We start from the raw sequence: 26,104 nt of genomic DNA, 5'->3' as shown, positions 1-26,104 counted from the left end.
ACAAGGTCCACTGGATAACGCGCGGAAAGCTTCCGGGCTCGAGCGCCGCGTGGAGCTGGAGTTTGGTGCAGTGCCATTGGCCGTAATTCCGATTCCGCGCATTGTAAGCATTTCATTGGCTAAATTGCTTCCTATCAGCATGGATGACGTTCTTGGAGGGGTCGTCCTGTAGCACCCACCCCGCGGCCCTCGGGTTCTGGTGCAGCGAGCTGTACATATGAGGTTCGGGCTTGTGTAAGTCATTCAGCTTTTCAACCAAACATCTTACAAGAAACAGCCGTAAACATGTCGGGCTCGAGTCACACAAAAGATGAGCTTGCGACCCTGGGTGCCGGCACCCTTTTCGGTGTCAATGGCATGGTTGCCGCCATCACCGGCGGCGGCTCTGGTGAGCTTGCCTAGCCGAGTCTTCCAAACCTCTTATCAAAGCTGACAAATTGTGCAGGTATCGGACTCATGATGGCCAAAGCCCTCGCTGCCAACGGCGCAGAGAAGATCTACATCCTCGGCAGGCGCAAGGAGGTTCTCGAAGAGGCTGCAGCGTCTGTTGCACCTAACGTCGTGCCTTTGGTCTGCGACGTGACTTCGAAGGATAGCTTGCGCGCGGCTGCGGCTGCGATAGAGAAGGACTCCGGCTTCCTCAACCTTCTCGTCTGCAACGCCGGCGTCGGCGGACCTCAGGTCAAGGCTGCCCCGGCGGAGATGACTGCTGCCGAGTGGGCCGAGCAGCACCTGGCTCATGACACGGCCGACTACTCGCGCGTCTTCGATGTGAACGTGACTTCTGTCTGGTATACCACGATGGCGTTTCTGAGCCTGCTTGACTTGGGAAACAAGAAGGGCAATCTCTTCCAGAGCTCCCAGGTAGTCTCGACCAGCTCCATCGGTGCTTTCAACAAGAAAGCGCCGGGCGGTTGGGCGTATGGCCAGTCCAAGGCGGCGGCGACGTTGCTCATCAAGCATTTGTCGAGCAACCTGCCTCAATGGAACATTCGCGCCAACTGCATTGCTCCTGGATGTAAGACATTGGAACGAAGCCCTCTTTAACGTTTTCTACGAAAGCTGACGACCCCTCTCCTTTAGTGTTTCCAAGCGAGATGTCAGCTCCCATCGCCAAGCTTTACAGCGCAGACGGAAGCGTGCCAAAGGAGATGGTTCCCATGCAGAGGATGGGAGACACCCAGGACATGGCTGGCGTTATGCTCTATCTTGCTTCTAGAGCGGGTGCTTATTGCAACGGATCGGTCATCACTGTTGACGGCGGTAGACTTGGAAACTTCCCCACGACGTGGCATGCCTAGACGGAAATAATCAGCTTTGTAGAGTAAAACGCTTGACGCTGTTTACCAACGGTCAGTAAAGAAACCAGTGTGAATGACGAGAATGACCAAAGTCAGTCCGCAGATGAGATGTTAGGCGTGCCATAAGAATACCAGGGGAAATACTATCTAGGATGTCAGCTTCGCTATCTCCTTGAGTCAACGCCTCGAGAAACAATTGTCTCATCATTCGGTGAATATCTTGGTGACCGGTGAACCCAACTCTCGCCGATGCAAGGGTACCGACGTTTATCAAAATCGCTTTGCTCTTAAATTTCACCGCCCCGAAATCTCACCTCACCAAAAGTCAACGCTCACCTGCACCCACAGACATTGTTGAGCTGCGCACAGTCATCACCACCACAACTAAAGAGGCGCACACATAGTAAGTCTTGACAATTGTTTGTTCAATTTCGCGTGGGGGTCTACAACCCCCGTGCGTTTGTTTGACGATGTATGTACGTCTGTCTGTTCAAATGGTATAAACCCAAGCAAATAATATTCTTTGCCTCCCCCATGAAAATGCCAGCATTACGCCCATAGCGCCGTGTGGGAGAGAGACTGATTAACAGAAGGCAGAGCGCCCGAGAGGAAAAAGGATGATCGGGGATGGCTTGCTTCTGTTGCTGCTCTCCAAACCAAAAAAAAAAAAAAAAAAAAAAAAAAAAGGAACAGGTCACCGATAAGAGAAATATTCCCCAATGGGAAGGGGATGTTGTTGTCCATTCCGAGCGAACGTCGTGTCGTGCATCAAACATTTATTTGGTGATGAAGCCAAGGTAGTCGGCGACGATGAGCGTTACCATGCTGTGGGACGCACTGTTAGCACACAGGGGTTCTGACGGGGTTGATAAAGTCCACTTACGCATGGGGAGCAATGCGGACATAGTATGTGCCGAAACCGCGGTAGAAGCGCATGACGCCCTCCTGCTTAGCAACCTTGGTGAAGCAGTCCGCCATGGACTTGTACGGGAGCTTGCCGTCGGGGCCCTTGGACTGCTTCTGAAGGCGAGTCTTGACGAAGTCGAATGGCAGAGAGAAGAACGAGGCGAAGAAGCCAGCAATGGCAGAGGCAGTCAGGGTCTGGGCCTGGGCAGACATTTGGGTGTTTTGCTTGAGCTGGGACTTGGCCTCGCTGAAGAAGGCGAGCTGACCGAAGTTGAGAGCCATGGCACGGACGACCGTGGGGGCGGCGCCGGCCCAGAGGGCGGTAACACCCTCCGACTTTGCGATGCTGGTGAGGGCGTCAATGACGCTCTTGTAGTTCTTGCGCTCAGCCAGGGGCTTGAGGCCATCGCTCTGCATGCGGATCAGAGCCAAGTCGGCCGGGTTGCCGAGCACGGCGGCCAGACCTCCGGCAGCGAGGCCGGCGGTGGCACGTTCCTTGAAGCCTATGGACTTGCCCTGCTCCTTGGCGCGGGTGCCGAGCTTGCCCATGAAGGTGTCGAAGAAGCCCAAGCGGGCCGTGGTGTAGACAGCCTGGCGGAGGAGACCAGCGGACAAGCCGGTATAGAGGTCGAGTGCCTTGCCGCTAGCGAGAATTTCTCTTGTGACGGACAAGGGAGTGGGCTTCGGGCCGCCGGCGACACCCTCGCCGGCAAGCTGGATGCGGACCTTGATCATGTCGACGGGCTGGATGACGGTGGTGGCGACCATGCCACTGATACCGCCGTTGATGAAGGGCAAAGCCGCCCGCATCAACGGGGTGTGGAGGAAGTCGTTGGCGACGGCGACGGAGTCGGACTTCATGACTTCGGACCCGCGGGTTCTAGCTGCCTCAGCTGCCTGCTTGAAGGTGCTAGAGCTCATGGTGATCGAGGTGTATGTTACTGCAGCACGAGGGCTTGCAGTGTTCGATTCGGTGGTTGTTGTAGGAGGCGCCGTGTACTGACTGCTTCGGGACAGCCAAGTGTTGTCAAGTTAGGATGGCAGGAGAGCTACGGATGAGAAAGAGAGAGGCAACTAGTCAGCCCAAGTCCGGACCATGGAGGTATCAAAGGTAGCTTTATAGAACATGAGCTCGCATCCTCCCTCCGTGCCTGTCAGTGCCTTGTGTTAGACACGCCCCAGGCATCGAATGCCAGAAGTGGTGGGGGTCCAACAAAAGCATGAGACGGGGCGCAAAGGCGCAATTCCACGTCTTGACGGCGGCAGGACCCCACATACATGAGAACGGGCGCACAGGTGGGCAAGGTACACAGCTATGTGGTGTAGTAGATTTCAGAGATGCAGGCGTCTGTAGCTGTAGCGTGGACATGGTCCAGGCCGAACGCGATGCCGCGACCGAGGCGACGGTCCGGGTCGCATCGGCCTCGACGTTGACGAGGCGGTGGGGGCGGGGGGGTATGTCATCGGGAAAGATAGGGACGGGTATGTGTATTTGGGCCGTGGTTAAGGTAGCCCGTCCCATGTAAGTCCTCGGGGACGTTCAATAGGGCGGGCTCCACATCCGGCCGGCGACAATATCGAGTGAGGAGGGTGGGGATTTGGGATTGCAGTGACCGACTAGACACCAACTAGGCAATGTGGATTGGGGAGCCAGAGACAAGCCGCAGCGGGGGTGGGGTTGGGGGAGAAGAACAGTCAGGACGTGTGTGTGTATGGAAGAGAGAGAGAGGGGATGCGATTGGGACTAGCTCGGCGCCCTTGTTGAACGCCTCGCGTCCCCAATAAAAGTTGCGCGAGACATTGAGACATTGAGAGAAACGGTAGCTTCGTCCGACTTACAGAGGTAGGCAACTGCGTCTTGTAAGCAACAGTTTCGACGCAGAGTTCGACACCGTCAATAACACTGACTGTGGGTGTCGCCGCAACTGGAAATGGATGGAGTGTGGTTGGTATAGGTCGCGTGCCTTTAGGGAAGCAATGAAAGCGAGGAAGGCGGGGTTTAAGGATGTTTGGAGCTGGCAGCTGGAGGAAGAGGAGAAGGAGGGGAAAAGCTGATCCAGCAAGCCACCGGACAGTCAGGCAAATAAAAGCAAGTTGCGGTGCGGTAAGTCGACAACAGTGAGCTTGCGAAGACGAAAAAGCCGGAATGTTGGAAACAACGTAGTTGCCTTTGCCTTTTCTTTCTTCGTAGGGGCGCCTCTCTCGGGAACGGTCGGTAGCTTAGATGGAGATGTCAGGTGCTCTCGGGACGATCAAGGTTCGGCAGCAGCAACCCCAGATGAGTCTAGTATGAGAAGGCGGGTAGAGGCCGTTGATCACCAAGCAGTAGCCTTGCTTGGGGTTTGGAGTAGACTGAAGGATGTAGGTGCTGGAGGATGAGGAGGACCGAGGCTCGACTCGTTCAAGGTAGACACCGTCTTCAACAGACGACGGACAATGCAAAAGCTGGTGGTGGAATTAAGGCGGTACTCTTCACGGGGGAGATGGGTGTGCGAAGGTTGGACACGGCGTGCGGAGTTGAGGCAGCAGTGGTAGTGATATTTATGAGAGAGACACATGCCTTGATGTGCCACATAATGGTGGTACCTTGACCATGCCATGTCTCCGGGTGCAAGTGTACATGGAGTTGATACTCGGCGGTGATGAGGGCGACATGTACCTTTGGCTCGGTATCCGATGTCAAATGATTGGCATTTCACACAGTCAGAGAGCCAGAGAAGCCGAGCAGGCCCAGCAAGAACAAGCCAGCTCCAAGCTTGAAAGCCCCCCAAGCACCCCCAGCCCCGAGGGTGTTTTCACAATCTGGGGGTAGGGGAAAAGCTTCCCACCCTCCCATCCAGACGCCGCTGTCCCTGGCCACGTCGAGCGCGCCAATGAGGATCATGGGATTTCCAGCGGGAAGACGTGGATGCGAAGCCAGGCGCATTGTGTGTCGCGTCGTTTTGGTGCCGTCCGGATGCGGGGTATGGGTTTCGGCACACCTCATTCATCAACGTGACGAAGGGTAGAAGAGGGGGTTTGCTGGGAGCTGGCTGGCTGGATGAATGGATGGATCAAGGGAGGGATCGAAGACGGGAAGGGTTACAGGGTCGAATGGATGGATACCCGGGGGAATCGCTCGAATCTCGGGGAACAGCAGCAGCAGCAGCTCGTCGCCGGCAACGAACGACGAGCTTGACCCGTTTCTGCGTGTGCAGATCGAGGGAGTATCGATGGAGGGTTGGGGACAGCGGACGGTAGCTGATGGGCCGGCAGGACAACGTCACCGGTGCCATTGAGAGAGGAAATCTCCTGATAATGCCAGCATTGGGGCAGACGAACGGACGACGGCCACAGCTGCTCTCCCCCGAGACGGTGGGCGGCAGGCTTGCACCGTCTGAGGATGAATGCACCCCCTGCGAAGACGGCAAAAAAGAGCAACAGCAATGAAACGGATGTCGATCGCTGGCTGAGCTGACTTAGGCAGTACCTACTTGGATCGCTTGGTGGTTGGCGCTGGCGATTCCATGCGATTGGATTGCTCCGCCTCCCGCCGACACGGCCAATGTCTTGTCCGCGGACGAGACTTGGGCGGGTGTTTCGTTGTTTTCTTCGTTACGGACGTCGAAAGTCCACTGCTGGATGATTGGAGTCGCGTGCATGTCTTGTTGATCGGCCTTTGTGGAGAGACATGGAAACGGGATGCCATGCGCGAGGTGAGAGGTGCGACGGGCGCATCCCCAACGCGCAGCTCTTCCCTTGGTGTTCTTGGGCTCTCCGCCTTGGTCCTCCCGAGAAGAGACGAGAAAGCCCCGACGATGCCGATCAAGCCGTTGGAATAGATCACCAGATGCTTTGAAAGTTGGGGTAGGCAGCTGGTGGCCAGCACGGTCGGGTTCAGAAGCTGAGGTGCCTTTCTGATCTCGCTCTGGATGGGCGCGTTAAGCATGAATAACACGACGGATGGTTAAGGCGGGCGGCCACTTGGGTTGGTACAAAAGAACCTATGACATTGGACGGCTTGGGATTGGATCTGGCTTAGGTAGGTGTGCATCGCTGGGGCGGGTTGCGCTGTAAGTGCCCTGCTGGACCGGACTAGACTGGACTGGACTGGACTGGACTGGGAACGGCTGCCCTAGGCCGGGAACCGCCTGCCTGCCATCTGCTGCGAGAATGCGGGGTAGTGGCACACGGGCCATCGATGCCCACTATATCGCTTACGTACACCTGCGCTAAGGTAGCCGGCTATCGATAAAACGAAAACACCCGCTCTGCTGCCGCCAAGTGTTCCGTGCAGTCCAAGCCCAGACCCTGAGGTGGCCGGCCCCTCTGCCTCCTCGACAGCTGACCACTCACCAGCATCATATTGTTCTTACCACCAATTCCACCTGCATACCTAAGCACGTAACGATTGGACATCCTAGGCCACCACACCTCCACTGACCTTGGCTCACCGAGGACGTCCAAGGTGACATGTTTCCAACGCCCGCGCCCCGTTGAGTCTGCCGCTCACCTCGCACACCTCGCTCATCGTGTCTCACCGAACGGCGGCCCGTTGAAATTATTGAGAGACGATCCGACCCTTTGTGTGTGTTGTTGTCTCTTTGGCCCCCAACACCCGCGCTATTCCCGGCCCACACGCGATATCTTCAACGCCTCTCGTCGCTGGCATGCAGCCTGTGAACCTGTTGAGCCACCTGGGAGTACTAAGTAGCCCTACCGGTCTTTGCGGCCCCAACGAACCGAAGCCGTCTTGGGTCGGTGAGCTAATCTCGGCCCTCAACCATGGCAATGTTGCGGCCGTCGGGACCACCGCGGGAACACTGAACCACCACGCATTGCATGCTTCCACTCCATAGGTAGGTGCACGCATCCCCTTGCAGACTCCCCAAACTCTATCCCGTCCATCAACGATAATCTTCGGCTATCAAGAGATGAGAATCAACAGTTGAGGCCTCCTCTTCCAATCATTCAGCCACCCTCCCCCCGATACCGCCGCGGAAACTCGCGGCCCAAGACACCATGTCTCTGTGAACAACACCAAACACAGCAAGGGTCCAACACATCTCATCTCCCCAAAAAGACATTGCTAAACCTTGGCTGTCAACCTCATGTCGGCGTCTTCAACGTTTTCGCCGTAAAAGCGAAGACGCGAGCTGCTGGTAATAGCCTCACCATCACCCGTGCGTCATGTCACCGACCAGGACCTTGCATCAAGGGTAGGTGGGTAGGTAGCCAGGGTGCTGCGTAAAATTCCCGGGAGCTCGGTTCGGGCAAAGCCACTGGTGGAAAAACGACAAATTCCCAATTCCCAAAATCCATGTTTGCTCATCGTCTACAGCCCGACCCCGGAATTGTCTCTGGCGAATCCGGTTCCGCGCCCAGCTCATTCCGGAAATACTCAATGCCTCACCTGGAAATTTACCATGCACCTCGGTCTTTTCCTCCCTCCCTACAATTGTGTCACTGGCCTGTCAAGCCAGGAACCTAGCGCGAACCTGCGCCTGTGCCCCATCCCCATCCCGCGGGATGACGCTTGTCCGTCTCAAAGAAGGCTGCGCTGGGATTGGACATGGAAACGTCCACCGTCCATCGTGGCGGTCCAGCTGCATTTCCACACATCCCTGTCTCGGAGGGTTCCCTTGAGCTTGGATCGAAGAAACTGACGTGGTGCGGCTCGTTGTCCAACTCAACACAAACATCACCCGTTTTCCGGCTACTCGTCCCCGAGAAGCCGGCTGCAAGACAGTCTAGACAACAGCTCGGTTATCACAGCCCACGCAGACCCCTGCCGTCTGACCTCGACGGCCCATGGGATGACTCCCAGATTGGGCTCCAAGGGGACCGGATTGTCAGGAAGCCCAATCGCGACACCCTAATCAGACTTCCTCTCTCTCTCTATCTGACCCACCCATCAACCCGGATGCTCCCGCGCCTTTGGGAACCTGAGCCGAGAAGCCTCTCCTGTGCTCCCCGGTGGCTGGCCCGCATTCCGGCTTCACCTTGCGACGAGAAACACCTTCACGACCTGGTGCGGGCTTTTCCACAACCGGAGAAGCCCTTCTTCACCCTTGCTCGTTGAACGTTGTCAAGGATCTCGGCAATGCCACACCGTATTCTCGCGAAGTCGCGAAACTCGCTCACCACCAAGGACGGCATGGAATAGATCGCTAGGCGGATGCTTCCCTTCCGGTGGATGGACGGCGACTGGGTTTCCGCTTAACGAAGCCGATAGGCCACGAACCCCCCCGGATCTCGGCCTCGCGGGACGCACTTTTGTTGCCGACTAACGTAAGTTACACCTGGACGCGGTGGTTGCGCGGATATCGCGTCGGTATTTATAAGTGAGGGAGAGCACGTGGTGGCACACATGGCTCTGCGAGTTCAACTCCCACGGCCAAGCGCCTTGATGGAGTGAATGTGGGCTATCGCTTGATATATTTGTCACACGACTTCGCAGCATGACTCCTATCAACTTCCCACAGGTGTTGGTATGGGGTTCTATACGCTTCTCGCAGCACACAGCATTCGTCTTTTAGAAGTCAACATCTCTCTCGATCCCGGCCTTACGTTTGCAGACCTGTCAGGGCTATCTGACAGACCACTGCTCATGTTGAGGATTCGTCTTGGGATATTGATCCCACTGCCATCGCTTTGTGTGTAATGACTTTGTAGTTGACATGACCTGCTATCCGTCAGACATACCTTAACCCTGAGGGTTCATTTCTTCAGGGCTTTGTGCCATCTCAGCAAACAAATCCAGCTGCAGAAACGTAGGGCATTAATGCGGATACGTGATCACAATACGCTGGTGCTCGGTCTCTTGGGAGGATGATCAGAAGTTGGGAGATGACGACATTGCATATGCTAACGCACGACAAGCTCCTGGCTCAAGTGGACGCGATTGAGCAATACGGGCACGCCCTTCCAGCCATATCTTCTACAATGACCAAGACGGTTCGCCCTGCCATGTAGATGCATGCTGAAGCTATGCCAGAATATCAAACCCGTCAACCGTGGCTTGCGGGTGTGCAGCCTTTGCTTAGCATTGAACAGTAGAAACTGAGTGGCGGAAGTATAGCCTGAAATGACATCCTCACTTGCAGCAGCAGTAGGACGTCACACCGGCAAGCCCCAGCGGCAAGGCTCATGGAGGACAGTTGTGTCTGGCAGGAACACTTGGCCAAAGACTTGCATGTCACCAGGGAAACATGGAAGATAGTCACAACGATGCACACACAACATTACTTCTTACGACAGAGACATCACAGGAAACATTTGTTTACATAGAGACCAAGATGTTAGCCAATGTCAAGGAAGGACGGAGGGGGAAAGATAGACTTGCTCACCTTTTGGGTTGCATCATGCATCACAAAGACAGGATGGCGTGCAGCCAAGTAGGCAGTCATTGTCAGATCATATTGAGGGTGCGGGGTATCTTACCTTCTGATTTGAATCGTGTCAAAGTCAGGATGATGGACAGTCGAGTAGTTAGTCGAGGTCAAGGAAGAGCAAGATTGGAAAGAGAGAATTGCTCACCTTTTGAGATGCATCATGTTCCCCGAGTGTGTGAGCAGTCAAGTGGTTAATCGATGTCAAAAGAAAATGGAATGGGAAAGTATCTTACCTTTTCTTCTTTTTGATCGCAGTCGAGATGGCGGTCTGGGTTAGTACAAGCATATCACGTCATACGAGGGAAAGAGAGATGACTTACCTTCTTGGAATGTCGAGAAGCCTCATTGTGAATGTGAAAATGCACAAGTGGTTAGCCCATATCCAAGGGAAAAAAAAAAGGAATGGAAGAGGGAGACTATCTTACCTTTTGTTGTGTATCACAGTCGAAGTGGCGATCTATATTAGCACACACATGTCATGTCACACGAGGGGGAAGGAAGCGAGAGACAACTTACCTTTCTGGTGTCGAGAAGTTGTACCATGGGTGTAGAAACAGTCAAGTGGTTAGCCAATATCCAAAAAATAATGGAAGGGGGAAATATCTTACCTTTTGTTGTGAGATCACAGTCGAAGTGGCGATCTAAGTTAGCACACACATGTCATGTCACACGAAGAGGAGAGGGAGAGATGACTTACCTTTTTCAATGATGCGAGGAAGGTGACACGGCGAGAGGAGATACCATAGTAGTTCAAAGAAGCCCGATGACTTCCCAAACCAGAACACGAAGATAAAAATGAAGCTCGAGAGTCGTTGCAATGCACTGCGGTGACTCCCGAACAGAAAGCTGAATGAAGTGCGTCGAGGCAAAGGCTTCAGCGGAGGAGACGGTTCGTACGCCGACTGATTCGAACAACTCGCTTAGGACGAGGGGGAGGAGGAGACGGAGGACGCGGTGAAGAAGGAGCGAGATAGGGACCTGTGAAAGAGGGAGGTTCCCATGAAGGAGGGAGTGACTTGCCTGACTTGGAAAGAATGTTGGATTGAACGTTCCGAGCAAACCGTTGCAAGGCCTTGATGTCCTCGTCTAGGAGAGAGGGGGAAGCAGGAGAAGGAGAGGACGCAGAAGCAGAAGAAGAAGGATCCGACTCGGCAACAGTAGAAAGAGAGGATGTAGAAGCAGAAGCAGAAGTAGAAGCAGAATCAGGATGGTTCCACTCAGCAACGGCAGAAGGAAGGGCCAGTACAGGTGAGTGCGTAGGTGAACGAGTGTAAGAGAAGGAAGCGTCCGAAGCAAAGACAGTCGGTTCGAAGTCGATTGAGATAGTGATAGGCGTAGGGCTCCATTCTGAGTAGTCGTATGACTTCTCCGGGGTCGTTGGGTTCTTGGGGGTGGCGGGTCGAAACGTCATGCCAGCCGCCAACTCCTTGAGCTGAGCAAGTTTGATTGCCACAAGGCGATCGCTCTCGGCTGCTTTTGCGAACATAGCTGCCATGTTACGATCTATGGTGTCAGGGCTGCGTGGAGGGGGATGGGCAGAGCAAGAAGAAGGAGAGGGGGAAGGAGAGGGGGAAGGAGAGGGGGAAGGAGAGGGAGCAGGGGAAGGAGACGGAGCGGGACGAGAAATCAAACTTCGTTCATGTAGAGCGCGCTGCTGATCCTCGACGCGGGACATGAGTGCATCGAAGGAAGGAACAGGAGAAGAGACGGTAACGGAGGGAGAAGCAGGACGGGGAGAAGAGATGAAGGGATTGGTAAGAGACTGATCAGCCTGATCAGAAGAGATGAAAGAGTCGAGAGTGGGAGAGCGAGGAGGAATGAGAAGACGACGGGGGGTGCGAGGCGGGGAAGACGAGCTCTGGCCGACTCCGATCTGGCGAAGACAGCGTTGCTGATAATCTACACAAGCCATAAGTGCATCAAAAGAGGGTGGTGGAGGGGAAGGGGCAGGGGGAGGGGGAAGGAAGTGCACCGCCATGGTGTGATGAATGAAAGGGGGTGATCTGGGCCCAAAAGGCGAACCAGGATCGATAAGCTTGCCAATGTGTGCAGTATGGTGCTCGAACTCGGGCACAAACAGGGGAGAGGATTGAGCTGGGAGAGGAGTAGCAGTAACGACAGTAAAGGGGGGGACTGGAGAGGGGGGAAGAGAGCGCAGAAAAGCGCGAACCGGTATGGCCACAGCCGAGGGAGTAAGAGGGGGATGGATAGAGATAGAAGACGAACCTGACACACCAACCAAAGCTGAACCAACACCTCCAGACGCCCTACGAGAGGGCCGGTGGACGAAGGCGGCAAAGGCAAAAAGAAGAACGAGGAGGGCGGAAAAAACAGGGACATTAACCCAGGACCTGGCGAGGTAAACCCCACCGAGGCCGACGCATGTAACGAGCAGGCAGGAGCAAGTATTGTCGACTGGGACATGAACCCAGGCCCTGACGAACCGTGCTTCGGTCAGGGCGGCGCAGACGAGACGAATGAAATCCATAGCAAGCTAAGAAGTCGATGACAAGTCATGAAGAAGAAAAGAAGAAGAAGAAGAAGAAGAAGCGAAGTTGGGGGGGCGAGGCGGCATATATAAAGATATTCCGCATGGCTGGTATCTGTCCTACGATCAGTAAGTACATCAGCTCAGGAAGTCTGTTAGACCGTAAAACAATCAGTCGTTGTGATCCTGTTATTCCATTGGCCAGAAAATCATGGGAACCTCTCCGGATTTGACTTTCAAGATCATCGGGGTCCATGTCAGCCCTACGAATGGACCTGGATGGACCTCCGCTAAACCGGTCTTGGAGAGTGTATGGCCGGGTCTGAAGCGACACGCCGGGGGGCGTGCGTCCGATGAAGAACCCGGGGGGGATAGGGGTGTGACGACGACGAAGAAGATGAAGAACCTGTGTGAGGGGTGGGAAGAATGACGAAGACGATGGATACGAGACGACACCGAGACGAAGAAGACACCGAAATGACAGAGACAACACCGAGGCGGTAGAGACGATGGAAGGAAAAGCGCGCCAGAAGGGGAAAACAAAAAAGAGGAACCCGAGCGCGTAGTATTGTTTAGGGGTTCTATCTAAATCTATCTGCCAGTTTTCCCGTCGACAATCGACCAGGGCCCGGGCATTATGTTGTGACTGCCTTTGCTCTCATCGCAAGGGGGAGGAGCCCTTGCCTGGCGTCCACGTCGCACCTGCGCCGAACCCATTGCCCGACACCTGCTCGACGGCAGATGGCGTCGTAGGGGCAGCCGCTGCCTCGCTTGCAAGCGGTGGAGGCGTCAGAGCTCTTTGGACATCCAGACCTCTCTTTGGCGGCTTAAAGTTGTTCTCTCTACCTGCGCGATAAATGTCCTGAAGCATGGGCTCCAGCACGCCGGCATCATCGAATTCCAGATACTTGCGATACAGCTTCAGCGCCGTCCTAGCGTCCTCAATCGAATCGTGTGTTTCTAGCTGAATGTCCTCCTTCAGCAGATACCATGCCAGGAAGGCCAGAGACAGCTTTCGCAGGCGAGACTTGAGGAAGAAAAGGTCAATGGTGTCAACGACCTGGGATTTGGGAATATGGATATTGATCACCCGGAAGTCCTGTTTGAGACCATGGCCTAGAAACTTACAGCCCAGATTCAGGAGTATCCAGAGCTTCTTGTATGCGACCTTGAGGGACACAAGGTTATGCTTGGACACCCGCGGGTCCAGGTCCTCGTGAGTAATGCCGGAATACGAGGTCAGGTAATCCACGATGGGCTCCCTGATGGAGATGTAGTCATCGATAAACGGAACCCCTTCGTCCTCTCCCTGACCTCGAACGACGGAAGCTCTCGCAAGAGCGTACACTATTGGCCGGATCGTCTCCCTCTCGCCGTCCGAATTCATCTCGATCTCTGGCTGACGGACAGCAACGAACTCGGTATCCAGAGCGACTATGCTTTCCGGCCCAGGCTGTTCGGTGGCCAAATCCAGGGCGCGGTAAGTCTTGCCGTCGACGTGCGGGCTGGTAAGGGTCAGTAGGGGTATGGTGTGCAAAAGGTTGCCGAGACGGAGCTTACTTGGTGTCCTGGTACAGCAAAGAGGTATCGATGTTCTTCTTCCAGTCCATGTCTATCTTGTTGTTCGCCTCCTTGAGCTGGAAAACGACAACTGATGGCATCTTCCATGCAGGATGGAACGCGAGTGCCTCCTCGGTTGCAACGGGCCGCACGAGGAAGTCGTTGAAAAGATGCCACTGGCTTGTTTGAGGCACCTGGGGCTGCGCGTGGGCGACTGATCGAAAGTTAGTCCCGGTGCTCTTCAATGCACATCGAGGAAACGTACCATTCACCATGGCGACCAGGTGAGGCTTTTGCCCTGCACCTGGGTCGATATTCACGGCCATGCCGACGAGGGAATACACAGTTATGTTGTGAATACCGCGCTGTAGATGAAGTTTGAGATCCTCGCCTTCGTAGCAGAAAAATTGGCCATGGTCTACTATGACGCCAATCTCCTCAGGCAGGAACCCTGGTGTTGACCAAAAGCGCCTATGCTCCGGACTGTTGATAAGAGTGTTGATGACAAAGACGGCAGGGATGCTGTGAATGGTCTTTCTAGCTGCAATGTTCTGGTACCGCTGGCATCTGCTACACCAGCCTTTGGAAGTGGTCTCTCTCTCGACGCTCGACTTGAGTATTTGGGAGAAGGTTACCTTGGGAGCCTTCTGGTTCCGCACCATGCTCTTCTGTAAACAGTCAGCGATTTGCACTACGGTGCTAAGGAGGAGCATCCCGGAACTGCCAAGCCCAAACGGAAGTTGTGATGCCAAACCCGGTCAGCATGCGCCGCCAAGTACAGGCATAGCACAGAGGAAATGCTTACACTCTGTTGCGGATACATCAGTTCTTGGAAGAAGCCAGAGCCCGGTCGAGTGTACTCGCTCCTACAGTTCATACACCTAATGAAACTTGTCGCTGAGGTCGACAGCATCTAGAAAGATTTAGCTGAGCTCCCAAGAAAAAGGGACAGTCAACACACCTGATCCATCAAGCCTGAACCCGGCTGGATTGACTTGAAATCTACCACGATTTTCTCAGTGAGAAATCTGACCAAGCCTTGAAGCATTACGGTCAGACTGGAGCCATTAGGGTCTTCCTCAAGAAGCCCAAGAGGACCGGCCTGAGGATGATGACTGAGAGTCTTCAGCATGTTGGTTGCCTGACAGATTGAGCCCTCGGCCTTTTGCAGCATGTCAAACAAGAAACCCATTTCGCACAAAAGACATGTGTCTTCGACGCAAGCGGTCGCCGCATGTTGGAGCGCTATGTTCCGAAGAAGGGGCGTGAAATGCAACACCTGAAGCAGGGAGTTGGCGTAAGAGTTGGCGATGTGGATTTCAAGACCGGAGTACTGCGTCCTATTGTAGAACCTGTCGACCGTGAGTGGGCTTCCATTGCCAGAAACGACGAGCTGACATACCCAAAGTCAAAATCATCAACGCCAAATTTGCTGTACTTGATCTCCACGTTCCGGTACATTGGCGGACACTCTGCCTTTAAAGGATCAATGTCCATGCGCATCAGCGCGTTTGCAACATCATCGACCTTTTCGTCGTCGTTGTCGGGAGTCTTGGCAAACTCCCTGGCTTTTTCGCTGAGGAACTTGGGCGCCAGAATACCTGACGCGTTGGCTTTGTCCAGATTGCGGGTGTCTTCCACTTGGTTTCTTCGGAACCCTCTTGTATTACGTCCATACATTCCAAAGTCCGTCGCCTTGAGGCCAGACAGAAACTGCGGATCCAGCTTGGTGGGAGGAGCTCCAACATCAGACACAAGATCTGGCCAAGCCGACAGCAATACATCTCGGTAGTAGGGCGTGCCGATAGAGTTCAGAGGTCTACAAGCAAGTCAGCAAGTGGTAGAGTATTTCAGGATCTCCATGCACTTACGTGTCGGCAGTCCACTCGATACTTGGAAGGGGTTCTTCGGGCGTCGCAAATTCAGTTTGCGATGCGAAGTCAACAAATCGAAGCTTAGATGGAGAACCCCAGATATGGATGTTGAACTCGGCATCCGCAAGAGCAACGGCCTCACCAGATGGCGCGATCTCGAACATAGTCAAATACGTCATTGTGTTAGCCTGCCGTACATTGCTAGTGTTCGGATTCATTAGATCGACGACGTGCATCTGGCCGCTTTGAGACATGACTATGGTGGTGGTCGACATTCGCGGGTGCATCCTGACAAAGGCGGCGCCAGCAGGGAATGGAATCGGCGACATTGACGACATCTTCTTGATATCGAAGACATTCAGAAAGGGATCTAACATGTAGTTCTGGCCTTGGCGCAGTGAATAGCCGCAAGTGACGATGAAGTCGTGCTGGGCGTCCATGTCGCTAATGAGAGCCGAGTGAGCGTTCCAGCTTTTGACGACAGTAAAATTGGCCGCATCGATCAGGTTGACCGTGCCCTCTTTAGTCGCAGCGCAGATATACCTGCTTTTCTTCATAATTTTATACGAATGCGCCGTCGGCACCTGATCTTGTCAGCGAAGCTCTGCGACTGGACGAGGGCGAAAAGCATACCTGCTTGACCACCTCACCCTTAGCGAGATCAATCACAAACATGGTGTCCTGAAAACCGGCAACAAGGATCTCTGACGTCCCCTTGGACGTAAAACTCATGCATCGTAAGTCCTTCATGTCATCATGTCTACACTGACGTCAGTCGGATCCGTCCTTCTCAGCCGCGTGTGTCGCTACGCACCTTATGTGCCATATGGGAGGGCCTTTACGCGAGGCCATGTGTATATCTCTCGACCCCAACACCACGACGCCCTTGTCGTTCACTAAGATCTGTCGGACGGGTCCATCGGTTGTGGTATGCGCTTTGAAAGAAGTGTATCGTTGGAGCTCGCTACCGTAGAATGACGTGACTCTTCCCTGCAGCTGGTCAGGCTCGGACAGCTTCGGACAGCCGTCAATCGGAATCTTACATATTCGTTGCCCGTCCAGAGCAGCTCTTGCGCCGTATCGAATGCCATTGTCGTTACGGGCGTGGCCATGGCGTGGACGCCCGGAGGCGGAAAGGGGATGCGGGCGACCTGGATGGCGGACTTTGTCAACGAGGCTCAGATCAAAGCGCCCATCATCGTAAAAGGTGCAATACAGCCGCGACGCGCGGAGGTAGGTATGGTGAGGCTCGCCCACTGGAACTTGAGCCGCAACACTACAGGCGAGGAGGGGCCCGGATTGCTACTTACCTCGTCCCAATCTCCGTCCATTTTGGTCTTCGCTTCCTCGCCCAAATGACCATAGTTCTAAACGAGTAATGCGATACCAAGAAAGCCGGCAAACGGGTCGCAGCCGGTCGCTCCAATACGTAAAAAAAGAGAAGTGCACAGATAAGGTACCGGATCGCGACCCCCGCAGCTTCGCGCAGCTCGAGCAAGTGGCAGCAGAGACAAGGTGTCGCGCCCAATGGAGCTAAGCCACTTGCATGAGGCGGACAGGGTAGGGAGGTTGAGTGTGGGGGAGGCTGGGTTTGGCTCGAGTCTCTCGCTCTATCGCCGAACTCTCTGAGGAATCCGGAATATTTCCGAAACCAGATCTGAGGTGAGACCAATTTCCACCAACGCCTTCACCGAGAGCTCATTGGCCAAACCAACAGCTCCGCTCCGGTGAGCGTCGGTCTGATTTTACCCACCCTAATCCCTTCAGTAAGAGTTCTCCAGTACGTGCCGAGAGAAGATCCGTTTAAGGCAAGTAGGATTTGAACGCAAGGTGCTGGTGCTTAATTTTCAGTTTAAATTCGGGAATAAACGATCACATAAACCCCGCGGTGGCCAAATCAAGCCCGGGCGTATTGCACGCCGATGTTTTCCCCCATGAGTACCTTGGTCCATCGTTCTATACTTCTTCACCTATAACATCGTTTCGGTCATGATGTTGCGGACATGACAACAACAAGTGCATACAGCGAAGCAGCAATCGACTGCCTCTGTGTACATGGCTCGCCATCAATTATTACTTTTGTATTTCCTGCCAATTACGATTGTCTATCCGAAGTGCTTGGCGACCAAAAAGCTCATCCTTGCCTGCCCGCCCACCTATACCATTCATAGTACACCTTTATTGTTAAAACAAGCGCTTTCCAAGTCCGAAAGAACTGAAGCGCATTACTACACCGGTAACATGCAGTGATGCATGTGAACTGCTGGGAGAGCAAAGGCATGACTGAACAACGAAGAAGCCACTGCAGCAATGAACTCCCAGACAAGTCGCGCCTTTGTGTGTGCTGTCTGCTCTCCCCACCCTATTCCTTCGGGATGAGATCGAAGTCCTCACCGCTAGGCAAATCCTCCTAGTCCTGGCTGGCACTGAGGTCTAGGCTCTTCTCCCAGAGGTTCCGCAGAATGGCCGTTACACCCTCATCTTCCTCTCCGCCAACAAGACTGGATCCACTAAGTCCTTGAGTTCCGGCTCCCTCGTGTAGAGCCCGGCTGCTCTGGTGGTCGTCAACATCGGCCTCGAAGCTTGATCCGGCACCATTCGTCCTGATTGACTGGGCGCGGGGTGTCATTGGCCTTCTCGCAGCGGCAGCACTGCTCTCGTTGATGCTGGAAGCTCGAGTGTGCTGGCCCGACACAATGCCACTCCGCATTGACGCCGCCTTTCCATTGAGACTGGCAGTGCCATTGCGAGGTATGCGCTGGTTCTTGTTCTGGCGATTGGCCTGCGCTAAGCGATCTAAAGATCGCGCGACGGGGTTCTGGAACCGGCGAACACTGAGGTACTCCATCCCCGTCTTCTCCAGCTGCTTCGCTACACGTGGGTCGCGGCTCGCGCCGCCATCGTAACCCGGGCCTCCGATCCCCACCAGCGGGCTTGCGCCTACTGCACCAACACCACCTCCAACAGCCTGTCCCGGTTCGATGACTGAGCTCGCTCGCTGCAAATTAAGCTTTTGTTGAGTTCGTGATTTCTCGGCCGGGGGGGCGGACCGTCTGGCCGATCGCGGAGCAAGCGCAGTGCCATCCTCATCATCTGACAATCCGGATTCTCGTCGCGACGGTCGCCCAGAGCTCGCGGAAGACTGTGGCCTTTGCTGCGGGATGTCCTCGGACCTTCGACTGTCTGGTCTCCTCTGAAGGTTGTAGAACGACCCTTCGCGAGCTGCACCGGAGCTTCCAGCGCCAACAAATCTGGAAATCAGTTCATCGCCGGAGCTTGTTCCTGGCAGAGTGTTGATATTGTGCGAGTCGGCGAGGGTGGAAACGCGGCTGATGGAGTCGGGGGACTGAGATTGACCCCGGCGCGAGACGGAAACGGTGTCTGCAGTCATCTTGGGCGGTGCGCCGTGCGAGGGGGTGCGCTGGAGCAACCTCGATGTCAAGTATTCTTTGTGTTGAACGGTCTCGCGATCGGGGGTAGACGAGGCAGGAGGGGACGGTTGCGCTGCGGGAGTTTCGGTTCTAGAATTGTATGCGCTGTTAATCGCGCTGTTGTTTGCACTGCCGTCGTCGGGCTTCGCTGAGGATTGGGCGCTGGCCAGGGAGCCTCTTCTCGACAGGTATGGTGAGGCAGATGTGCTGGCGTCCACCCATTCGTCGTCCTGGCCGTCGTTACCCAAGTCGAAGTGTACCTGCGACTTTTGCGGCTTGACCTTGTTGACGGCGGGGTTCGAGTTGGTCCTCTTTAGCTTGTCGGAAGACTTGGACTTCTTGTTCACTTCGCCGTGGGACTTGTTACGGCGCAGGCTTGTTGAAGAGGTATTTTTGCTCAGGTTCGTGGAAGAGCTGTCGCGAGAGAGCTTCGCGTCGGACTGAACGCGGCGATGGGTGGCTGCAAAGGTGGGCTTGCGCTCGGGGGAAGGGGATGCTATGCGTCGGTGATTCAGCTTGGAGGCGGTTGATCCATGATGTTTGTGTAATGCTTTGGAGGATGGGACGCGTGCATGCAAGCGACCGGCACCAACAACGTGCTTCTGAGGCTTGGAGCGGTGCTGATGATGATGTTCTCTGACGGCGTTGTCGCTGTTGGTCGAGTCGCTCTCCTGATGATTGAGGGCAGGGCGTTTTGATTGGCTGGCAGACGGGGATTCGTCGCCGTCTCTGTCTCGAACCATGATTGCTTATTTGCCCCCTGGATAGGTGTATGACATATGCCGGTTGGGGTGTCGGGATGGTAGGTAGCAAGGCGCGGGTGAGTTCTGATGCGCTGCTGCTGCTGCTGCTATTGCTGGTGGGCGTCCTGTCCGGAGGGCCGATGGATGCGGCCGCGGTGGCTGCCGACTTGTTTCAATGACCTAATGCCTGTGAAGATGTGTCCGGGGCGCGGTACGGCGCGAAGCGACCGGGGGGCGACCAATTGGGCGATAAGAACGAGGCTGGTGATGCTTCTGCGTCGATGCGATGTGCGCAAGAAATGTAGTTGGTGTTGCGAGAGGGAGAGGTCGAGATTAATTAGATTTGCGGGAGAGAATGAAAGACGAGCTTGTCAAGGTGTCAAGGTACCCCAGACCGAATTCGCACCCGCGCACGCCCGCACCTAAACCGCGACCGCAACCGCAAACAGCACCGGCTTACTTACCTAGGTAGGTACCTGGGCAGGCTGTGGTACGGCCAGCATCCGACACCAGCTAAAGTGCCCGCGTCTGCGCCAGGACCCGGCTTCAACCGCCTCTTCCCACCCCTGTAATCCCGATTCCTAAAATCCACAGGCGGCACTCCTGCACTCTGGGGACCCCAATCAGGTAAGCTCTCATTGGCCTGCACCTCCAGATTCTGTCTCACTTGAGGTCATCCTGGGGCGTTGCATGCATTTCCAATGTGCTCTTATCAGCACGTGATCCTGGATAAGCTCTGGCTGCAATGGAATCTGGAAGTGAACCCAAGTGCATCAGCGGCTCTACTTCCGCCGCAGTCCGTCGCAAGCAGGCCTGACCATCACAACCACCGCGACATCTCGTGTTTGCCGCTAACCCACCCTTCGCAAACCACGCGAGCCCAACTACTCGCATCCCGCCATTCGTCACCTCCGTATTCATATTTTTCACAGCATCTCTTCAATCCAACAGCCAAAATGTCCGCCGAAATCGCGGCCCTGGAGGCGGATCGCAAACAGTACCAGGAGCAGGTACGCGCCATCCCGCCTGAACCTTCCCAAACGAGCGCTTGCTAACCTTGCCTCGCCAGCTCGACGTCGTCCACGCCGGTTTGAAGGATGACCCCGGAAACCCCGAACTCGAAAGTCTGCAGGCGGAGTTGAATGACATGATTTCCCTCCTGAACGAGTCTCTTGCTGAGCTGCAGCCGAAGCAGGCACCCAAGCCCGCACCTCTCAAAGCCCCCAGCCCGCCCCCCGAGAAGTGGTCCAAGGAGAACCATCCTGCCTTCAAAAAGGCCGCCCCAGCCGTCGAAGAGAAGGATGATGCCCCTGTTGTCTACCGTGTGAACGACACTGTCATGGCCAAATGGGTCTCGGGCGACAGAGGATTCTACCCTGCGCGCATCACCTCTATCACCGGCTCATCGACGGCGCCAATCTATGTTGTCAAGTTCAAGAGCTACGATGAGACCGACACATTGCGGGCCAAGGACATCCGACCCATGTCCAACAAACGCAAGGCTGACGGAACACCAGCGTCCGGATCCAGCACCGCACAACAGGCTGCACAGCCTGCGCCGCCCAAGACATCCGGCCCGTCGAACGGTGTCGTCACATCCGCTGCTGCTAGCTTGTACCCGGAACAACAAGCCAAGCTTGATGCGGAGAAGAACGCCGATGCAGCTACCAAGCCTCCCAAGGCCAAGAAGATCAAGGCCACCAAGGAGCTGGAGAAGGGCAAGAGCAAGTGGCAGGAGTTCAACGCCAAGTCCAAGTTCGGAAAGCAGAAGAAGGACAGCATGTTCCGCACGCCCGACGGTGTACATGGCCGAGGTATGCCAACCCCTCATTATCAAGTCTGGGTCTTTTACTGACGTTGTCACAGTTGGCTTTACTGGCTCCGGCCAAGCCATGCGCAAAGATCCTACCCGCAGCCGTCACGTATACCAGCAAAACGACGAGCTGGACTAACCTACAGTCTGATTTCTATGCATGGGAATGATCCTCTCGACAAAAGGAAGCCCGAGGGCTGGATGGCGTTTAAGGGTGGTTTGGCAGTCTCGTTCCATTCCTGGTAATGTGTCTTGTTTCCGCGTTACATAGGCTAACGGTTTGTACACACGATTTTTCTTCCCTCCAGATGCGAAGGGGTTGCTCCCCGATCTGGGTGCTGCTAGGAGCGCAAAGGGACTGTTGACACAAATACATGAGATGCCCACAATACCCCTGCTCGAGGTCCCGTTGACTAAACGTTTGCTTACACAGGGTATCCTACACTCATCACGCCAATTTGAAGCTCACCCCTCCGAGCAATTTACGGTGAACGGAGGCCGATCCTGGGAGCGATGTTCTGGGCGATCTTGAGGAATATCCCTGCTCGCTCACTTGTCGGTTCAGACACCACAGTCGGTTTGCCGAGGTCCGCGTCGTCTCCAATTGACGGGTGGAGTGGTATGTCGCCCAGGAAGCTGATATTGTGCTCTTTGCACATGCGCTCGACTCTGTCGTTCGATCCGAACACATGAGTATCTCCATGGCAGTGAGGACATTTGAACAGTGACATGTTTTGAACTAGGCCCAGGATATTAGTGTTGACCTTGTTGAACATGTTGACGCCCTTGACGGCGTCCTTCACGGCGAGTGTGTGAGGTGTCGTGACGATGATGGATCCTGACAATGATCAGTGACATGTACCGCGTCAGACTACTCTCGGCTGGGGGTATACTAACCATCGAGAATGATTTGTTGGGTGATGGTCAGTTGCGTGTCTCCCGTTCCAGGGGGCAAGTCCAAGACCAGGACATCGAGATGACCCCAGTCAACCTCGTGAAGCAGTTGTTGAATAGCCTTCATAACCATCGGGCCCCTCCAAACCACAGCATCGTCCTCCGGCACGAGATATCCCATCGACATGGTCTTGACACCATAATTTGTCATTGGCACCAGTTGGTTATCTAGGCGGTCATCAGCATGAGTCCCAGCCGAGTGAGAGATTCGACTCACTTTGCGACAATCTTGGCTCCCCTGAAAGGTTGAACAGTGTAGGGACGGACGGCCCAAAGATGTCTGTGTCGAGAATGCCAGCGCGATATCCTAGCCGCGCAAAAGCCAGAGATAGATTTGCTTCTGGAAGTCAATACAACGCGTTCTTTCTGTTCGCTAATGTTCTGATTATCTTTCTCACCCGCAACTGTGCTCTTGCCAACACCTCCTTTGGCAGACGAGACGGCAATGACCTTGTCCACTCCGGTGATCTTGCGCCGAACCGGTTTTCGCGGCCAATGCGGTGGCGTGCCGGATTTCGGGAGGCCCTGGGCTCGTGTCAGTGCCTGGTTTCTCCGGTTCAGTAAGAAGGGCACTGTACCAGAGGGTTCTCATGACTGAACACTCGGAAAGTGGACTGAAACGGGCGGCATAACGTTGGTCTCATTGTGAAAAGGATCTTGAGCGACTAGCAACACCCGAAAACCGCAATGCAAACACAGTCACGATGGATGATGGAAGACTACTGACGCCTCTTGGATGGAGGTGAACGGTTCAAGCTGAAAATGATTGGTCGCTCTCCGAACCGCCCGGTCTCCAGCGCGGAGTTTCTTCGGCGGAGAAGAGGTGAGTTCAGGTCGCCGCCATCGATCATACCGAAATCATCAAAAATCAAGCAGCTTCCCGTTCATTGATGCAAAAATCATCCAGTATTCTAGACTCCCTTCTCGCGAAGAATTGAACGGAACGAGCGTTCCAAGGTGTGTTGGTGCAGCCTCGACCGTTGCCCACGTGATCTGTCCCAGCCACAATGCCCCACAGTCGAGCTTTCCAGGTTAGATACGTACCTTCTCACCGCGCCTCCAGTTCGCGATGAGATGAATGAGCAGTGAAGCGCAGTAAACAAGCAATCCAACCAAACCAATTGCCGGAGAACGAGCATGGGATCTGAAGGAATTCAAAGAAGCAGCATCTAGGGGAAGTTTCAATCACGCTCGATCCAGATACCCCGATCGCATTTTTCCATCTTCCTCGACCCTCAACCACCAGCCTCCGAGTCTGGTCTCAAACTGAGGCTCTCGACTCGACCTGCCTTGCTTGACCCGGCTTTCTCTGCCGGATCAGGGGAGCAACCAATATTGAAGATACCCGGAACGCCGATTCCACAACAACACAAACACCGCCAAGATGACGACCGCGTCACTCTTCGACATGAACCAAGGCCGTCGCGACCTAGCCGCGCTGCCGACGGACTGGCAAAACAACATCAGAGAAGCTGTAAGTCTCACCCACCCGACCTCCAAGCACCAATTCATCGCCCGCTCACACCAGCCGGGAAAACACAGTGGGAGGTGGTAGACCAACAAGGCCTGGGCTCCCTCAACGCGCGCGAATGGCCGTTTGCACTGCGCGCCATCGGCTTCGATCTCGCCCGCACAGAAACGTACGCCCTGCTGCTCGCTCACGGCGTGCCGCCCCACGACCACGACCCGGCGCGGGGTCCCTGCAGCCCGTCGCGTCTGCGCATGCCGCAGGAGCACTTCTCCGCCATCGCCGCGTGGATGCTGATGCGCCGCGACCCGCAGGAGGAGGCCGAGGATGCGTGGAAGATGTTCGACCCGCGCGGCACGGGGCGCATCACGTTGGAGAGCCTGCGCGCGGTGTGTTCCGAGGTGAACAGCACGCTGAGCGAGTCGGACATGCGGAGGATGATTGAGATGGCAGACATCTCGGGCAAGGGGTGGGTGAGCAAGGACGAGTTCATCGAAGTCGCAAAGGGTGGGTTCAGTAGGGGCTAGCACAGCAGCACATTTCGATGGAGGAGCGGGCGGCTGTTATTGTTTTTATACGTCATCGGGAGAGTGATCAACGAGATGCATCTTATTGGGAGCATCATGGCATTCGCAAGTTGGATTTTACAACTACATTAGAAATAAGCAACCGGGAGCGGTTTCCAAGCAAGCCACGATGAAAAGAAAAAGCATTCTGGGCCGTGCGTGATATCATCAAATCGTGACGCCAGGCGAGTGGCGCAGCGGCAAGCCCGCCTTCTCGTACGCCATATCAATCATCCTCATCTGGTTGATGCTGTCCTCCCCATCCACCCAAAACGGCGTCTCGCGCCCCTTGACGCGGTTGACAAACTGCTCCAGCTGGTGTCGGTACGTGATCCAGTGCTCCTCGCTGGCGGCCTGGATGCCCGCCTCCTGGAAGGTGTACGCCTTCTTCGACTGCTTCTCCGTCCACCTCTTCACCACCGCCCCGTTGCCCTTGTTCTTGATGACGAACTCGTCACTGACGTCGATCCGATGCCATATGCCGCCAAACATGAAGTTGGCGAAGTCAATCTTGCGCTTGCGCGTCTTCTCCTGCCCGACCGGCAGCTTGGCGTCCTCGACGACGGTCTCCTTGTGCGTGACAATCAGCTTCGGCACTCCGATGGCAGCGAGCCCGGCCCGCAGCGTTCCCTCTGCCTCTGCGGTCCCGCCGTTCTTCATCCGCCAAGTGACGTTCCACGAGTGGTCAGCCGTGTCCTTGGGGGGAGGCATGGTGTCGAACTTGGCCTCCAGACATTCGTCAGGCTCGATGCCGTAAGTCTGGCGAATCGCACTGATGGTGTACGTCCCAAGGTCCATCAGAGCACCGCCGGCAAGATCGTATTCCCACCGAATATCGTCGTTCCCAATAATGAACCACGGAATGTGTGCGCTAGCCTTCACATGCTCGACGTTCGGTGCGTCGACCAGGGTCAGATAGTACTGCCAGCTGGGCTGGAACCGGTAATGGAATGCCTCGAGTAGGACGGGGGCCTTCGACTCCTTGAGTAGTGGCAGTCGGAAAAGCGCCTCTGCCTCTCGGGCATTGGCGACGGACGGCTTCTCGAGGAGGACGTGCTTGCCCGCCTCAAGTGCCTTGACGGTCCATTCATAGTGCAAGCCATTAGGGAGTGGGATGTAGATGCAGTCAATTGAGGGGTCGTCGATGATGGACTGATAGTCTGGCTTTACGTCTGGGATGCCGTGCTTCGCGGCAAACGCGGCGGCCTTCTCAGGGTCGCGGGCAGCGACTGCTTGGATGACAACCTCTGGATGGGATCTGGCCGGGTTGACTAAGGCCATGGGCCTGGACTGGTGTTAGTATTGTGGGTTCTGAGATCATCGTATTGGCTCACGCAATATTGGCCGCACCAAGAATACCGAAGCGGAGAGCGCCATCTTGCCGTGGCGCGACTGGCGGATTGAAGATATAATAGTTGCGCCGGAGAAGACCCCAGATTGAAGCCATTTTGAATTGATATCAGAACGTAGGTGGAGTTCGAGCCAAGTCAGACAGCGCCGCTGTGAATCACGTTGGGTTAGAGTGGGATAATGAGCTTACAAATGAGAGACACGAGGAATGAGGTGGGGTGATGGCTGAACATGGGATGATGCAGGACCGAGGTGACGTCGAGACATGGCACAGACA

The 26,104-nt window shown here is 55.1% G+C and overlaps 9 protein-coding genes across 9 annotated transcripts; 3 read left to right on the top strand and 6 right to left on the bottom strand.

Moving 5' to 3' along the window:
* Window positions 1–285: 285 nt before the first annotated feature.
* SAT3-0 (Short-chain dehydrogenase/reductase SAT3) lies at window positions 286–1,301 on the top strand (the record flags this gene model as incomplete). Its single annotated transcript, XM_037329670.1, has 3 exons — window positions 286–388; window positions 446–1,018; window positions 1,084–1,301. The coding sequence occupies 3 exons, from the start codon at window positions 286–288 to the stop codon at window positions 1,299–1,301; spliced, it is 894 nt and encodes a 297-aa protein (XP_037172519.1).
* Window positions 1,302–2,077: 776 nt separating this feature from the next.
* Window positions 2,078–3,128, bottom strand: mic-33 (putative mitochondrial 2-oxoglutarate/malate carrier protein; the record flags this gene model as incomplete). Its single annotated transcript, XM_037329669.1, has 2 exons — window positions 2,078–2,126; window positions 2,185–3,128. The coding sequence occupies 2 exons, from the start codon at window positions 3,126–3,128 to the stop codon at window positions 2,078–2,080; spliced, it is 993 nt and encodes a 330-aa protein (XP_037172411.1).
* Window positions 3,129–10,454: 7,326 nt separating this feature from the next.
* Window positions 10,455–11,066, bottom strand: CGCA056_v014426 (uncharacterized protein; the record flags this gene model as incomplete). The annotated part of the gene is made up of 1 exon (XM_037329668.1): window positions 10,455–11,066. The coding sequence occupies one exon, from the start codon at window positions 11,064–11,066 to the stop codon at window positions 10,455–10,457; it is 612 nt and encodes a 203-aa protein (XP_037172410.1).
* Window positions 11,067–12,726: 1,660 nt separating this feature from the next.
* Window positions 12,727–16,833, bottom strand: PAN2 (PAN2-PAN3 deadenylation complex catalytic subunit PAN2; the record flags this gene model as incomplete). The annotated part of the gene is made up of 11 exons (XM_037329667.1): window positions 12,727–13,573; window positions 13,629–13,842; window positions 13,894–14,296; window positions 14,434–14,541; window positions 14,590–14,980; window positions 15,031–15,447; window positions 15,500–16,086; window positions 16,136–16,262; window positions 16,317–16,492; window positions 16,546–16,653; window positions 16,813–16,833. The coding sequence occupies 11 exons, from the start codon at window positions 16,831–16,833 to the stop codon at window positions 12,727–12,729; spliced, it is 3,399 nt and encodes a 1,132-aa protein (XP_037172409.1).
* Window positions 16,834–17,912: 1,079 nt separating this feature from the next.
* Window positions 17,913–19,676, bottom strand: CGCA056_v014424 (uncharacterized protein; the record flags this gene model as incomplete). The annotated part of the gene is made up of 1 exon (XM_037329666.1): window positions 17,913–19,676. The coding sequence occupies one exon, from the start codon at window positions 19,674–19,676 to the stop codon at window positions 17,913–17,915; it is 1,764 nt and encodes a 587-aa protein (XP_037172408.1).
* Window positions 19,677–20,632: 956 nt separating this feature from the next.
* On the top strand, window positions 20,633–21,628 carry spf30 (Splicing factor spf30; the record flags this gene model as incomplete). The annotated part of the gene is made up of 3 exons (XM_037329665.1): window positions 20,633–20,686; window positions 20,746–21,490; window positions 21,543–21,628. The coding sequence occupies 3 exons, from the start codon at window positions 20,633–20,635 to the stop codon at window positions 21,626–21,628; spliced, it is 885 nt and encodes a 294-aa protein (XP_037172366.1).
* Window positions 21,629–21,971: 343 nt separating this feature from the next.
* On the bottom strand, window positions 21,972–23,087 carry IND1 (Iron-sulfur protein IND1; the record flags this gene model as incomplete). The annotated part of the gene is made up of 5 exons (XM_037329664.1): window positions 21,972–22,327; window positions 22,387–22,611; window positions 22,661–22,783; window positions 22,842–22,968; window positions 23,022–23,087. The coding sequence occupies 5 exons, from the start codon at window positions 23,085–23,087 to the stop codon at window positions 21,972–21,974; spliced, it is 897 nt and encodes a 298-aa protein (XP_037172364.1).
* A 740-nt stretch (window positions 23,088–23,827) lies between these two features.
* Window positions 23,828–24,438, top strand: CDC31 (Cell division control protein 31; the record flags this gene model as incomplete). The annotated part of the gene is made up of 2 exons (XM_037329663.1): window positions 23,828–23,917; window positions 23,986–24,438. The coding sequence occupies 2 exons, from the start codon at window positions 23,828–23,830 to the stop codon at window positions 24,436–24,438; spliced, it is 543 nt and encodes a 180-aa protein (XP_037172362.1).
* A 207-nt stretch (window positions 24,439–24,645) lies between these two features.
* Window positions 24,646–25,924, bottom strand: CGCA056_v014420 (D-xylose 1-dehydrogenase (NADP(+)) 2; the record flags this gene model as incomplete). The annotated part of the gene is made up of 2 exons (XM_037329662.1): window positions 24,646–25,762; window positions 25,812–25,924. The coding sequence occupies 2 exons, from the start codon at window positions 25,922–25,924 to the stop codon at window positions 24,646–24,648; spliced, it is 1,230 nt and encodes a 409-aa protein (XP_037172407.1).
* Window positions 25,925–26,104: the final 180 nt, after the last annotated feature.

The sequence above is a fragment of the Colletotrichum aenigma genome (genome assembly GCF_013390185.1).
Source record: "Colletotrichum aenigma strain Cg56 chromosome Unknown KSG_Cg56_contig10, whole genome shotgun sequence".
Lineage (NCBI taxonomy): Eukaryota > Fungi > Ascomycota > Sordariomycetes > Glomerellales > Glomerellaceae > Colletotrichum > Colletotrichum aenigma.
This window is presented reverse-complemented; position numbering and strand designations above follow the sequence as displayed.